Raw genomic sequence first — 13,682 nt, forward strand, 5'->3', positions numbered from 1 at the left:
TGGCGGGGAGGCTGAGGGGAGTTGGTAACGGCATCACCATGGCAACAGTGACGTCCTTTTACCCTGGATCTAATTGGAGGAAACCCCGTGGCCGAAGCCGCAGCCTGCCGGCCAACCGAACTTCCCCGCGCCGACCCACCCTCCTAGCCTCCGCGTTCCCTCCCGCCCCGCCCCCTCGCCCCCTTCCGCGCGCTCGGTCCTCACTGGCCAGTGGCGCGTCAGGGGGCGGGACTCTCGGGGCAAGCTCGGCGCGTAATTGGGTGGCGGACCGCCCCTCGGCTCCGGGGTAGGCTGAGACGGGAGGGTCCTCGGCTAAAGCCAAAAGCAGATCAAAGTGGTGGGACTCGCGTCGCGGCCGCGGAGACGTGAAGGTGAGCGCCTGGGTTGGCCGCGGGCCTCCTCCGGCCGCGCTGGGCTTGAGGGCCGGGCTGAGGCGCCGCCCTCGGGAGCGGCCAGCTGTCGACGCCGCTCCCCTCAGGGACAGCTCTGGGCGGGAAGGTGCGGGGCCAACGGTCGCTTCCATCTTGGGCTGGCCGGGCGGGGGTGGCGGGAGCGGCCGCGGCTCGGGCTTCCCGCGCGCGGGGCCGCCGTGCCGCCCCCGCCTCCTGCCGCGGGCCGCGGCCTCTCCGGGCGCCTGACGGGGGCGGGGGCTGGGACGGGGGAGAGGGAAATTCAAGCGGCCGCGTGTGCGGGAGACAAAAGCGGGCGGCGGGTCGCATTGTCTGACGGCGCTCCCTCCCTGCTTTTTGTTCTCGCCTCGCCGCCCCGCCCCTCCGCAGCTCTTGAGTCTCCTCCCGCTCCGGGTCGGCGCTCGCCCTAGCTCTCCTCGCCCTTCGCCCCGGCCCCGGCCCCGCGCCCGCTATGGAGAAGACGGAGCTGATCCAGAAGGCCAAGCTGGCCGAGCAGGCCGAGCGCTACGACGACATGGCCACCTGCATGAAGGCAGTGACCGAGCAGGGCGCCGAGCTGTCCAACGAGGAGCGCAACCTGCTCTCCGTGGCCTACAAGAACGTGGTCGGGGGCCGCAGGTCCGCCTGGAGGGTCATCTCGAGCATCGAGCAGAAGACCGACACCTCCGACAAGAAGTTGCAGCTGATTAAGGACTATCGGGAGAAAGTGGAGTCGGAGCTGAGATCCATCTGCACCACGGTCCTGGTGAGTCCTCGGCGCGGGGAGCACGGGAGGCCTTTTGTGGGGTGCTTTTCATTGAGAGTTTCGCGGGCAAGCAAAGAAATGTGAGCCGGAACTTGCCGGACTGTCTGCCGAGGTGGAGGGTTTCAGGTGAGCCCTGGCTTCCCTGGTTCTTGAGACTCCAGAAACCGCTTTTCCAAGGATAAGTCCATCTTTTTTCCCAGATGCTGGGTAGCTACCAAACGATGGAATTTGGAAACATCCACGTAGGTCTCTGCGAGACTGAAAGGCGTTTTAAGTTTCTTGTGCCGGGAGACTGTGTCCTGAGGTCTGTGAGCCCTTTAAATGTATTGAGGCGGTTCACCGGCTTCAGGCAGTTGAAAGAAGGCGCAGGCACCTTTTTGTTAGACAGTGTAGTAGGGGTTTTCCCCAAACCCGGTAATTGAAATTTACTTCGAAAATCTGAGCAGATACTTCATTTTTCAAGTAAGAATATCTGTTGCGCCCCCCACCCCTTATAAACAGGAGAGATGGGGGAGTTCGGTAAATGTTAAAAGGGCACAGCTCTATCTGAACACAATGTCCTGGTGAATTTCAACATTTAGTAACGTTTCTTTGCTGTCGCATAGCTGTGCTTAAACCTAGTGTTGAAGCGAATTCGTTTCTGGTTTGGAGCAAGCTTTCCAGGTTTTGAACTGTCCAGCCTTAGCAAGGGCGATTGTTGGGTGGAGTAGGTGGCTGGTGTGATTCACCCTTATTAGTGAGAGAGAACATTTTTAGCTTTGTCATTGCACGAATCCTTTGAGCAGTTAGATAAGTTTTTAAAATTGAAATACCAGCATTATATGCAGGAGTGTTTTTTAAATGTTTCAGTGCTGCAGTCATTTCTTTGAATAAAATATGAAATAATCTGATATGATTTGCCTTTAAGTGCCACTTTTACAAGAGGCCTACTGATTTTTATGTGTTTGTGCACATCATATTTTAGGTGGGCTTTGGCATGCTAGACTGGTGATTTTTTTTCAAAAGGGAGCGGAAAAAATAATTTCGCCCTGGCTCCCTCCCCCACCCCTTGTTTAAAAAAAAATCCACAAAACTACTTTAACGTGTCTATTTTTCTAATACGACGACAGGCGCTCCGAGCAAAACCCTGGCTGATGGAAATAGCTGGTAAACGGGCAAAGAAAGTAATGCAGACAAAGTGGAGAAAGCTTGAGGTTATTTACTTTAGGAAGTCAAAACTTTGTTGTATTCATCATGTGTTCCTAGCTTCCAGTCCCTTCTTGGCGTTGAAGAAGCCCTTGTAAAAGCTTTTCGGACTGAATTGCTTGTATTAACAAAAATTTGCCCACTTGAAATTAATGGTAGACTTCACCTTCAATAACATATGGTAATGGCTATTAACAGCATTATCTGTTACCAAGGAAAGACTCAAGAATTCCATGTTACCAAGGTTTTCTGTATATGTATTTTGGGTGCTCTCACAGCATATATTTCAGTCTCTTTCTGTTCAGTTATTACTTTGCAGTTAGCTACCTTGAGGCAATTCAGAATCACCACATAATTTTTCTTGTTCTTGACCAAGGTGACTCTGAGTCAAAGGAATATTTGTTTTATTTTGTGGCTCTACAAATTTTGCTTTTTATGATGGCATAAGTTGGGGAAGAGTTTTGCTTAGTTGATATGTAGCTTGAGAGAGAGACCAGGTGTTACTAGAACTCTCATACGGATCATTTCAATAGGAGAGAACCCCTGAATTTAGGACTGTCTCTTTTATATACTAGGAAGAAATAGAATACTTTAGCTTGATGAGTCTGAGACACCAAGGCATAAATGAAATATTCATAAAATGGCTTAAGAGGCTAATTGTGGCTTGGTGGCCAGCCTATCTTGGTAAAGCACTTCTTCAAGTTGGCAGCTGTATTGACAGCTTTCTGTGTGCCAGGCACTGTGCTCTAAGCAATATGGGGCAGAACAAAACAGAACTGTGGATTATGCCCTCTGATGATTTATAGTTTAGAGTGCGTGTGAGACATACACGAACGTAAATAACACAAGAATATTCCCATCAGATAGTTAATGAACACAATGCTATCTAGTCTGAAGGAAATAGAAACCTCAGAAAAGGGTTCAGAAAGATACCTTTTTGTGGGATGAACATTGAGGGAAGAGGCTGGGGGAGGTGTTAGTAAAGGCTGAAGGAATATCTGGGATAAGTCTTGTTCAGGGAAGAATGTGTTGGTGTGGCTGGAGCAGAGCATGTGTATAGTTGTTGCAGGAGACAAGCCTGGAAAGAAAGGTAGGGATCATTATTTATAGGAGAAGGTTAGAGTAAGGGGTTTTTTCCCCTCATTTGATTGATGGGAAACAGTGGAGTTTTAAAAAGGTTTTATTTGTTGTAGAGATGGGGTCTCGTTATGTTGCCCAGGCTGGTCTTGAACTTCTGGCTTCAAGCAGTCCTCATGCCTTGGCCCCCCAAAGTCTTGGGATTACAGATGTCAGCCACCATTGTATATGTAGCAGCATCTAGAATTCGTGGTTTGAGTGCTAACTAACCAGTCGGTGATCTGAACTGACGGACAAGTAAGTGATAGACAAGTGAACAAGAGTCTGATAATTGATGAGTTAGTAATTTAGTAAGGAGTCTAGGATAGTAGAGGAAAACCTAACATTTCTGCACATGGATGCTAATACAGGGTTTTCTTTTTATCCTTTGGTGAACAGGAAGGAAAATTTGGTGTGGAGGAGGTGAGACTGACTTGGTGGTTATAGAAGACTAGTAAAAGTAACATGAAGGGTAGCCAAAATTTTGATAGAAAAGAGCAGATATTCTTAGCTTCTTCTTTCCCTTTCATAGAGTGGGTTGGGGCAGAATTACTTGAACCATGCATTCAAAATAACTGAACAACTCTCAACACTTTTGGTAATTACTGTATTAAAAGAGGTTACTGAACTGTGGAAGCAGAAAAAAAATGTTAAAATCCAGACTCAAGAGTAAATAACTGTAAGAGGTCCAAACTTTCAATAAGATGAGAGGAATTGGAGAAGATTTTACTCCGTTACAGCTGTCTCTTGGTGTCATTGTAAAACCGAAGACTTGGGGCTACACTTTCTGTCTCTTCCAGTTCTCATAGTTTGGTGCGGTAGAGTAATGTAGGTCCTAGCCTCTGCTCTGACTCCCTTCCACTTCGTATATGAGTAGTTTTTAAAGTCCAAATTGAAGAATATGTGACAGGTTGAAAACTGGTGACTTTAGTGAAATGGCTTGAGAAGGAAGTGATGCAGAAGTCATTGGTGATCTGATGCAGAAGTCATTGGTGATCTTAATGAGTGTTGGGAAGGGAAAAATTTAGACAAAAAAACTGGGCTTTGGCTGAGTGTGGTGGTGGCTCACTGCTGTAATCTCAGCACATTTGAAGGCCCAGGCAGGTGGATCACCCGGAGGGCAGGAGTTGGAGAACAGCCTGGCCAACATGGTGAAACCCCCGTCTCTACTAAAAATACAAAAAAATTAGCCAGGCGTGGTGGCACACGCCTGTAGTCTCAGCTACTCGGGAAGCTGAGGCAGGAGAATCGCTGGAACCGAGGAGGCGGAGGTTGCAATGAGCCGAGATCGTGCCACTGCACTCCAGCCTGGGCCACAGAGCAAGATTCCAACTCAAAAAAAAAAAAAAATACAAAGACAAAAAAACCCTGGGCTTAAATATTACATATAAGTTGTTTGAGAGTCATTAAGAAGAACTTGGGCCTGAGGGAAGGGCAAATAGAAAAAGACAGGGGTTCACAAAGCCCCTCTGGGACTTGGGAACAAAATCTGTCATTTACAAAGTCAGTGACCTTGGAAGAAGAACCAGGTAGTTTGAGTGTATACAAGATAATTTCTGTCTTAAACATCGTATTATCCTCTCCTGTAGATCAATTCTAGTAGAATTTCAGTAAATTGCTTTAGCGTAATGCTTAAAAAATTTCAGAAACTAAAGTGCATGTTATGATTTTTAAAAATAAGAATCACTTAAAATAGTATGCAGAGAATCTCTGAAAGTTGTCTGTCATAGTATAAAAGCTTTGTAACCTTAATTGAGTAATATGCTTGAATTTAGTTGTGTTTAAATTTAATCTCTTTCAATAAAAAATGTCTTATGCTGGTCATTATTTTTGAGTAAGACTGATAACATTCTTCTTCATAGTTAATGAACCTGAATGTGATTTTATTGACACAATGGAAAAAGTATAGGCTGAAAAACTGAATCAGTTTTTGAATCATTGCTCCATTATCTTTTAGTTTCGTGGACACTGGCAAATTTCTTAATCCCTCAGACTCTGTTTGTTCTGTAAATTGATGATAGTGCCTGCTTGTAGTTAAAATAATGGCACATAGTTAACATTTACCAGGCATTCACTGTACGCTAAACACTATTTTAAACATTTCATACTCACTCTGCTCCCTAAGGTAGGTTGGTAGTATTTCTGTTTTAAAGTTGAGGGAAGTGAGGCATAAAGGAGTTAGTAATGTGGCCATCAAGATTACAAAGCTAATAAATGGTAAGAGCAAGGATTTGAACCCAAGTGGTGTAACTGCTGATGAACACAGTAGGCCCTAAGTGTGAGATTGCTCACTTCAGACCACGTTGTGAATCTCTGTTTTGAGGAATTTGTGCATTTTAATAAATATAAGACATGAATGCTTGTAATGAAGGAAGGAAGATAGATCTGTGATGGGCAAAACTCCCAGTCTATAATATTGAAGACTCTCTTATACACACAATACTATAATAAGATTTGAAAACTCATTGACTTTGAGGGCTTTGCCCTTAGACTGTAGGCTGCTTGAAGGCTTTTTTTTTTTTTTTTTTTTTTTTTTGAGACAGAGTTTCGCTCTGCTGCCCAGGCTTTAGAGCAGTGGCGTGACCTCAGCTTACTGCAACCTCTGTCTCCCCGGTTCAAGCAATTCTTCTGCCTCAGCCTCTGGAGTAGCTGGGGTTACAGGTGTGCACCACCACGCCTAGCTAATTTTTTTTTTTTTGAGACGGAGTTTCGCTCTTATTACCCAGGCTGGAGTGCAATGGCGTGATCTCGGCTCACCGCAACCTCCGTCTCCTGGGTTCAAGCAATTCTCCTGCCTCAGCCTCCCGAGTAGCTGGGACTACAGGTGTGCCCCACCATGCCCAGCTAATTTTTGTATTTTTAGTAGAGACGGGATTTCACCATGTTGACCAGGATGGTCTCCATCTCTTGACCTCATGATCTACCCGTCTTGGCCTCCCAAAGTGCTGGGATTAGAGGCTTGAGCCACCGCGCCCGGCCTGGCTAATTTTTTATATTTTTAGTAGAGATGAAGTTCCATCATGTTAGCCAAGCTGGTCTCACCTCCTGACCTGAGGTGTTGTGAAGTGGTATTTCCAAATCAAAAGACTTGCATTTTTTTTCCAGATAGTCCTTTGAAAAGGTATGAGTGTACACTGTCATCAGCAGTGGTTGAGAATGATCATTTCCCCTAACCCTTTCCAGCACAAGCAAGTTTTTAAGGCTAACAAAAATCTGGTGGCCAGAAGATTTGACATGTTATCTCCTTGTTCAGTGTTGAATGTATGAGGACTGCCTCCCTTCTCACAAAGGACTGCTTAAGAGAACTAATATTTTTAAGTCTCATGTAGTTTTCGTTTAGAAGATGATACCATAGCATGGGATTAGTTGAGTCAAGGTGTCCAGCAGTTGGGAAATCTGGTTGGCTATGTTGATGTTCTCTATTTTTATCATTAAGACCAATTTTTGTATTTAGTACTAATTTTGAAATGGCAACAGAAAATATATCTTGAGTTTACACCATTGACTTTCTGGATATCAAGGGGGTGGTAAAGAGGCATCATTTAAAAGATGTGAAGAGAAGAAAAGTTTATTCATTGCTACTTTAATTAAAGTCTTAATCCATAGGTAAGTCAGTGATAAATATTTTATGATAAACAACTACTTGATTTGAAAGTGTTGTTTGCCTGTTTATTTAAAGACAAAATGATAATACCTAGGACTTCAAAGTGATCAGGGGAATATAGATGAAACAAGAGTGTCAGTTGCAGCTGACTTTAATTGGAATTCATTATACTATTACCTGTTCTCCTGTGTACCTTTAAAATTTCCCATTATAAGTTTTTCCTCCCCTAGGAATTCCACTCTTAGGCGTTTACGCAAGAAGGAACGATGCATAGGGCCAACACGATTAGGTACAAGAATGTTAATAACAGTTTTATTCTAAGAGCAGAAAACTAGAAATAATCCACTAGGAGGAAAATGGATAAACACTGATGTATTCATAAATGGAATACTACTCAGCATTAAAAAGAAATGGACTACCGATACTATAATATGGATGAATTTCAAAAACATGCTAAGTGAAAGAAACTTTGCCTGAAAAAGTACATAGTGCATGATTACATTTATATGAAATTTTAGAACAAACATGACTTGTTCACAATGGTAGGGGGAAAAATCAGGAATAATGGCCTCTATGGGAGAATAGGCAGGGATCGATTGAGAAGGGGCGGGCTTCTGGGATAATTGTATTTTTAAAAAATTATTATTATGCTTTAAGTTCTGGTATACATCTACAGAATGTGCGAGGTTCTTACATAGGTATACACATGCCGTGGTGGTTTGCTGCACCCATCAACCCATCACCTACATTAGGTGTTTCTCCTAATGCTATTCCTTCCCTATCCCCCCACCCTCCCCCTCCACAGGCCCTGGTATGTGATGTTCTCCTCCCTGTGTCCATATGTTCTCATTGTTCAACTCCCGCTTATGAGTGAGAACATGCGGTGTTTGGTTTTCTGTTCTTGTGTTAGTTTGCTGAGAATTATGGTTTCCAGGTCCATGTCCCTGCAAAGGACATGAACTCATCCTTTTTATGGTTGCATAGTATTCTATGGTGTATATGTGCCACATTTTCCTTATCCAGTCTACCATTGATGGGCATTTGGGTTGGTTCCAAGTCTTTGCTATTGTGAATAGTGCTGCAGTAAACATACGTGTGCATGTGTCTTTATAATAGAATGGATAATTGTATTCTGCAGTTGATATGGGTTTGGGTTTTATACCTTTGTCAAAACTTAGCAAATGTGCATCCAAGATTTGTGCATTTCGTTGTGTGTAAATTTTACTTTGAAAGAAAAAACTAGTGATAATGCATGTACTGATGTCTTCAGTTTTTAACTGCTAGAAATGCATAGATATCTGATAAAGCAAGTATGGCACAAGGTTAATGGTAGGATTCAGGTGGTAGGTATATGGGTGTTCACTGAAATTGTTGGTTGCTATGTATTAGGGGTTATGATATTTCATATCACTAGTTGAGTGTCTTTAATACATATAGCAAGAAAATAGTGTAACCTGTGTCTTGTTCTCAAGATAGGAGAATGTATAGAAAGGTATTGGGTACCCACTTAGGAGACTTGACTGGCACCATCATTTTTTTGTTTGGTGATGAGTGCTGAGTAGATTGGTGGAGTCATCAGATGCTGTGTAAGACCTCTTAATTGACCATACTCTAGGACAGTGGTTCACAAACTTGATCTCAGGACCCCTTTTTAGAAATTAAAATAACTTACTGTCTATTGGTAATGGATGCATATATGTATGTACATGTTGTTGAAATGGATTGGAAGGATACAGACCAAACTCTTGATATTGGTCACCTGTGAAGAGTGGACAAGGGAAAGTAATGCGTATGGGAGGTGGGGTGGGTATCGGTTAAAGGGGACTTGAGCTTTTTATATAAACATCCACTTCTCTTTAAAAGGACTTCAAGTAAATATAAGAAGATTCTCATTGATTCTGGATTGTGGTATATGGATATCTTGTCTTATTTTTTGTACTTTTCTGTATTTTTAAAATTTCTCAATAGGAATGGGAGTGAGGATGGAAATGCTGTGTCTGTAGAAGTCATATTATACTGGATTCATTTCCAATCAAATACTAAACATTTTATAAAAAATATTTCTAAAATTTTATCATGGATGAGTGGATGGACGTGCTCTCTATGTAATATGAAATTAATCTATTTTATTAAAATTTAAAAGGACAGCAAAAAAAAAAAAAGAAAATAACTTCAACAAAAAATTGAATGAGAATAGTGGCATTACTTTTCATTCAACGTATTGCAATATCACATCTCTTGTAGCTTCTGGAAAACTCCACTTGTGAGAAAACGACAGTGGGTAAAAAAAATCACCTTAGAATTATGAAAGTGGTTTTGCAGGCCGGGCACGATGGCTCACGCGTATAATCCCAGCACTTTGGGAGGCCAAGGCGGGTGGATCACGAGGTCAAGAGATGGAGACCATCCAGGTCAACATGGTGAAACCCCGTCTCTACTGAAAAATACAAAAAATTAGCTGGGTATAGTGGCGCACGCCTGTAGTCCCAGCTACTCGGGAGGCTGAGGCACGAGAATCGCTTGAACCCAAGAGGTGGAGGTTGCGGTGAGCCAAGATTGCACCATTGCACTCCAGCCTGGGTAACAAGCGAAACTCCATCTCAGAAACGAAAGAAAGAAAGAAAGTGGTTTTGCTTTGTCTCCTCTCCAAAGGCTATAGGGGAAACTCTAGGGGTTCCCAGACTACACTTTGCTTTACGGGAATTTTAATTACTGAAATTAATAGTAGAACTGCTGCTGTACAAGAATTTTACTACTGTGGTTGGGTGGTTGAGCAGTTTATTTTCTGAGTAGTCATCATATGTAGTGATAATGGAATTTGTAAAACCATCCCACCCTTACCATTTCTCTGCCCCTTCGCCCCATCTTATCCCTAGAAATGTAGGTTTGAAGACCAGGAAAATCACAGATGTGATGATGAAGAAAGGAGGATAGATGATATTAGAGATTGGATAATAAAAGTCCCTGTTAATTCCTGGAAACTAGCTAAAGAACTGGTATGTTGGAATGTCTTTCTGCTTCTTTGTGTTGAGAAGGATAATATCAAGTTAATAATCTCTTCACTTGCCCTTCCCAATACCTGACCAAAAGGCAGAGTTGACATCCATGAAAAATACGGATAATGATCTTTCAGAGCTGGTTGCATTTAGGTTTTAAAAATATACAGCTTTTGGAGCAGTCAGTAAGGTTAGCTGTTAACCAGCATTGGTCAAAGTATTTATCAGCGAAACTTGTATTCATATGAACCTTGATTGTCAGTTTACGTGTTTTACTATTCAGTTGAGTAGTATTTCATGACCTCCTTGTCATCTGGATTTTTTACTCCAGTTGGGTTTGGCACAGTGGTACTAAATACATATTCTGTAAGACATTCTTCATTTGAACATTCTTTTTCCTGTACCCTTGTTACCGGCTTTACTTAGAGAAATGGAAAAATAATAGTGCAAGGGGTGAGACCATGACAAGAACTTACAAAAATTTAATGTAAATGCTTTCTGATGATGATAGATTGTCAACGTCATGTTGCAGTGATTGGAGGAAATAAATGGAAAAGTGTGTGAAAATGCTTTAAAGTCATAAGCTATATGGATCATCAGATTAGACATTCCTAAATAATTCTTATTGATGTTGCTCTTAAAGAATTAGTACTCCATTTTCCCTTTTGTTTTGTACATACCACCAAACGTTACTTAAACACAGCTCACAGAATTTTTGCTCTTTTAAAAACCGCAGTTAAACATATTTATACTAGGTGTTCTGATCTTTCAGCCTGGTACTATTTCCAATAATTTGGGAATGCATGTTTTACATCTTCAGTTCTTGAGTGCTAGTGTTTGCCCAAAAATACTCTTGATTATTTGGGGTCTCATTTCAGAGACCACCATTTGGAAGGGTAGAATATCTCATTAAATGTGGTATGCTCTGTGGAAGCTACTTTTTACGTAATCAAACTGTTAATATATTTTTAATTTTTTTACGTAGAACCAAATTTTTTTTTTTTTTTTTTTTTGGAACAGAGTCTCCCTCCGTTGCTCAGGCTGGAGTGTAGTGGCACTGTCTCAGTTCACTGCAGCCTCTGCCTCCTGGGCTCAAATGCAAGTATAACATTAATCCAAGGACTGACATTTGAAGAGGGAGATGGTGGATATTGAAGTGACTCTATGCTCTTGAACAAACCAAGACAGAAGGCTGTATCAAAAAAACTACTGATGGTTCCCTATGGAAATTTTTATTCCCTCCTCTCCATTGTCTACACCTGCCAAGAGATTTGATGGTAGAAAAAAATCTTGAAAAGAACCAAGGATTAAGAGAATAACAACTTTAATAGATTAGGAAGAAAGAAGAATGTGCGTTGCCAAAGTTTAATGGTTAAGTTTAAGATTAAAGAAAATATATAAATGACAATGTTTTTGTTCAACAAATTTCTTTTATTAGCATTGTCTAACATTGATTTATAAATCAGATGTTTGCATTTGATTAATTTTAATCAGAGACGAAACTGTATCAGGAAAGTAGCATTTTTTGAGTATTATTTCTTGTTAGGGTTTTTCAGGCCTTAATCGTTGCTGTTTTAAATAGTGCAGTATACACTGGTGGAGTTTGAATAGCTCAGTAGGTAGGATTTAAGGTTGCATACCTCTGTTTTGTTCTTTACGATCAGCTGTACGTCTCTGGAAGGTAATCCTTCTTATACAGATACCAAAAAGCACTTAATGATTTGTTTTTGTCCAGGACAGGTTTCTGAACATTCCTGCTTGTAATCAAAATGGCCTGGTAGATGTTCATAAACTTATTTTACCTATTGATGAAACTACTGTAGTTTGAAGTTTATATCAGGATATCAAAGCAACATATTTAGCCCCCAATTCTGTTGAGTCTTTAAAGGACCTACTAAGATTATTAGTATAGATTCTCAAATATTAGTTTTTCAGAATGATACAGTTCTTTTTCCTGTGGTAGTAGAATTTATAATTAGAGTTTATGGAAAAAAAGGGCTGAGGGGAAGGATGGAGGTCACAAATTTATAAAAAGCCCTGTGCTATTTTTGTTTGTTGTTTTGAACATATGAAACAACTATAGGCTGGGCAGGGCGGCCAACACCTGTAATCCCAGCACTTCGGGAGGCCAAGAGAGGAGAATTGCTTGAGCCCAGGAGTTTGAGACCAGCCCAGACAACAAAGTGTGAGAACCTGTCTCTTATCAAAAAAAAAAAAAAATGGCTGGGCATGTGATGTGTGCCTATGAGTTAACAGGCGGCTGAGGCAAGAGGGTCGCTTAAGCCCAGGAGGTTTAGGCTGCAGCGATCTGTCTTCCTAGCACTTAACTCTGGCCTGGGAGACAGAGCAAGACTCTGTCTCAAAAAACAAAATGAAACTAAGACAACTCTAAAAAGTATAGACACATATATTTAAAAGGCATAGTAATGATTGCTATACAAATAATTTCCCTCTTTAGAATTCATTTCTCTAAGGAAACTTAATGATCTCCTTCCCTTAAAGTTTCAAAGATTTTATAAATGTTTATAAAATAATTTGGCTTAGTTGCAGATACTATTCTTATTAGAGAAGCTTTCTATCTAATTTTTCGTTTTCTTTAATAACTTGAGTGTCAGTTTGCATATATTTTTAAATTAAATATAATTCAAATATCATAAATTTTATCTTTTTAAATATGATTCTGTGATTTTCAGTTTATTCAAAAAGTTGTGCAGCCATCATTAATTCCATAACATTTTCAACACCACAAACAGATATCCTACATCCATTAATAGTTACTCACCATTTTCCCTTGCCGCAGCTCCTGACAACCACTAATCAGCTATCCCTATAGATATGCCTCTTGTGGACGTTTCATATAAATAGAATCACAGAATATGCAGCCTTTTGTGTCTGGCTTCTTTCACTTAGCCTGCTGTCCTCAAGGTTTATTTGTGTTGTAGCTTGCATCAGAACTTTCTCTTTTTTTTTTTTTTTTTTTTTTTTTTTTTTTTGAGGCAGGAGTTCTCACTCTGTCACCCAGGCTGGAGTACAAACTCACAGCATCTTCAAACTCCTGGGTTCAAGGGATCATCCTACTTCAGCCTCCCAAATAGCTGGGATTACAGGTGTATACCACCACCCTCAGCTAATTTTTAAATTTTTTTTTTTTTTTTTTTTTTTACCATGTTGACCAGGATGGTCTCGATCTCTTGACCTCGTGATCCACCCTCCTCGGCCTCCCAAAGTGCTGGGATTACAGGCGTGAGCCACCGCGCCCGGCCGGTAATTTTTAAATTTTTTATATAGACGGGGTCTCACTTTGTTGCCCATGCTGGTCTCAAACTCCTGATGAGACACTCAGATGATTCTCCTGCGCGGCCTCCCAAAGTGCTGGAATTAGAAGTGTGAGCCACAACACCTGGCCTTTTTTAAATACAACTTTTGTATTGTGGTAAGATACACATAAAACATTAAAGTTACCGTTTTAACCATTCTTAAGCTACTGTTCAGTGGTATTAAGTACCTTCATTTTGTATTTTGTTGTGCAATGCAACGCCACTGTCCATCTCTGCAGCTCTTCGTCATGCAAAACTAAAATTCTTTTTTTTTTTTTTTTGACGGAGTTTCGCTCTTGTTACCCAGGC

The 13,682-nt window shown here is 41.5% G+C and overlaps 1 protein-coding gene across 1 annotated transcript in view; it reads left to right on the forward strand.

The window, feature by feature from the left end:
- Positions 1-262: 262 nt before the first annotated feature.
- YWHAQ (tyrosine 3-monooxygenase/tryptophan 5-monooxygenase activation protein theta) overlaps positions 263-13,682 on the forward strand; it is a 50,712-nt gene continuing 37,292 nt past the window's right edge. Inside the window, exons 1-2 of the mRNA XM_032294167.1 lie at positions 263-371; positions 780-1,155. Of these exons, the coding sequence (XP_032150058.1) occupies positions 862-1,155 (294 nt within the window). The 5' untranslated portion in view covers positions 263-371; positions 780-861. The remainder of the gene's footprint in view (positions 372-779; positions 1,156-13,682) is intronic.

The sequence above is a fragment of the Sapajus apella genome, unplaced genomic scaffold (assembly GCF_009761245.1).
Source record: "Sapajus apella isolate SASKATOON/1434 unplaced genomic scaffold, GSC_monkey_1.0 scaffold31, whole genome shotgun sequence".
Taxonomy (NCBI): Eukaryota; Metazoa; Chordata; class Mammalia; order Primates; family Cebidae; genus Sapajus; species Sapajus apella.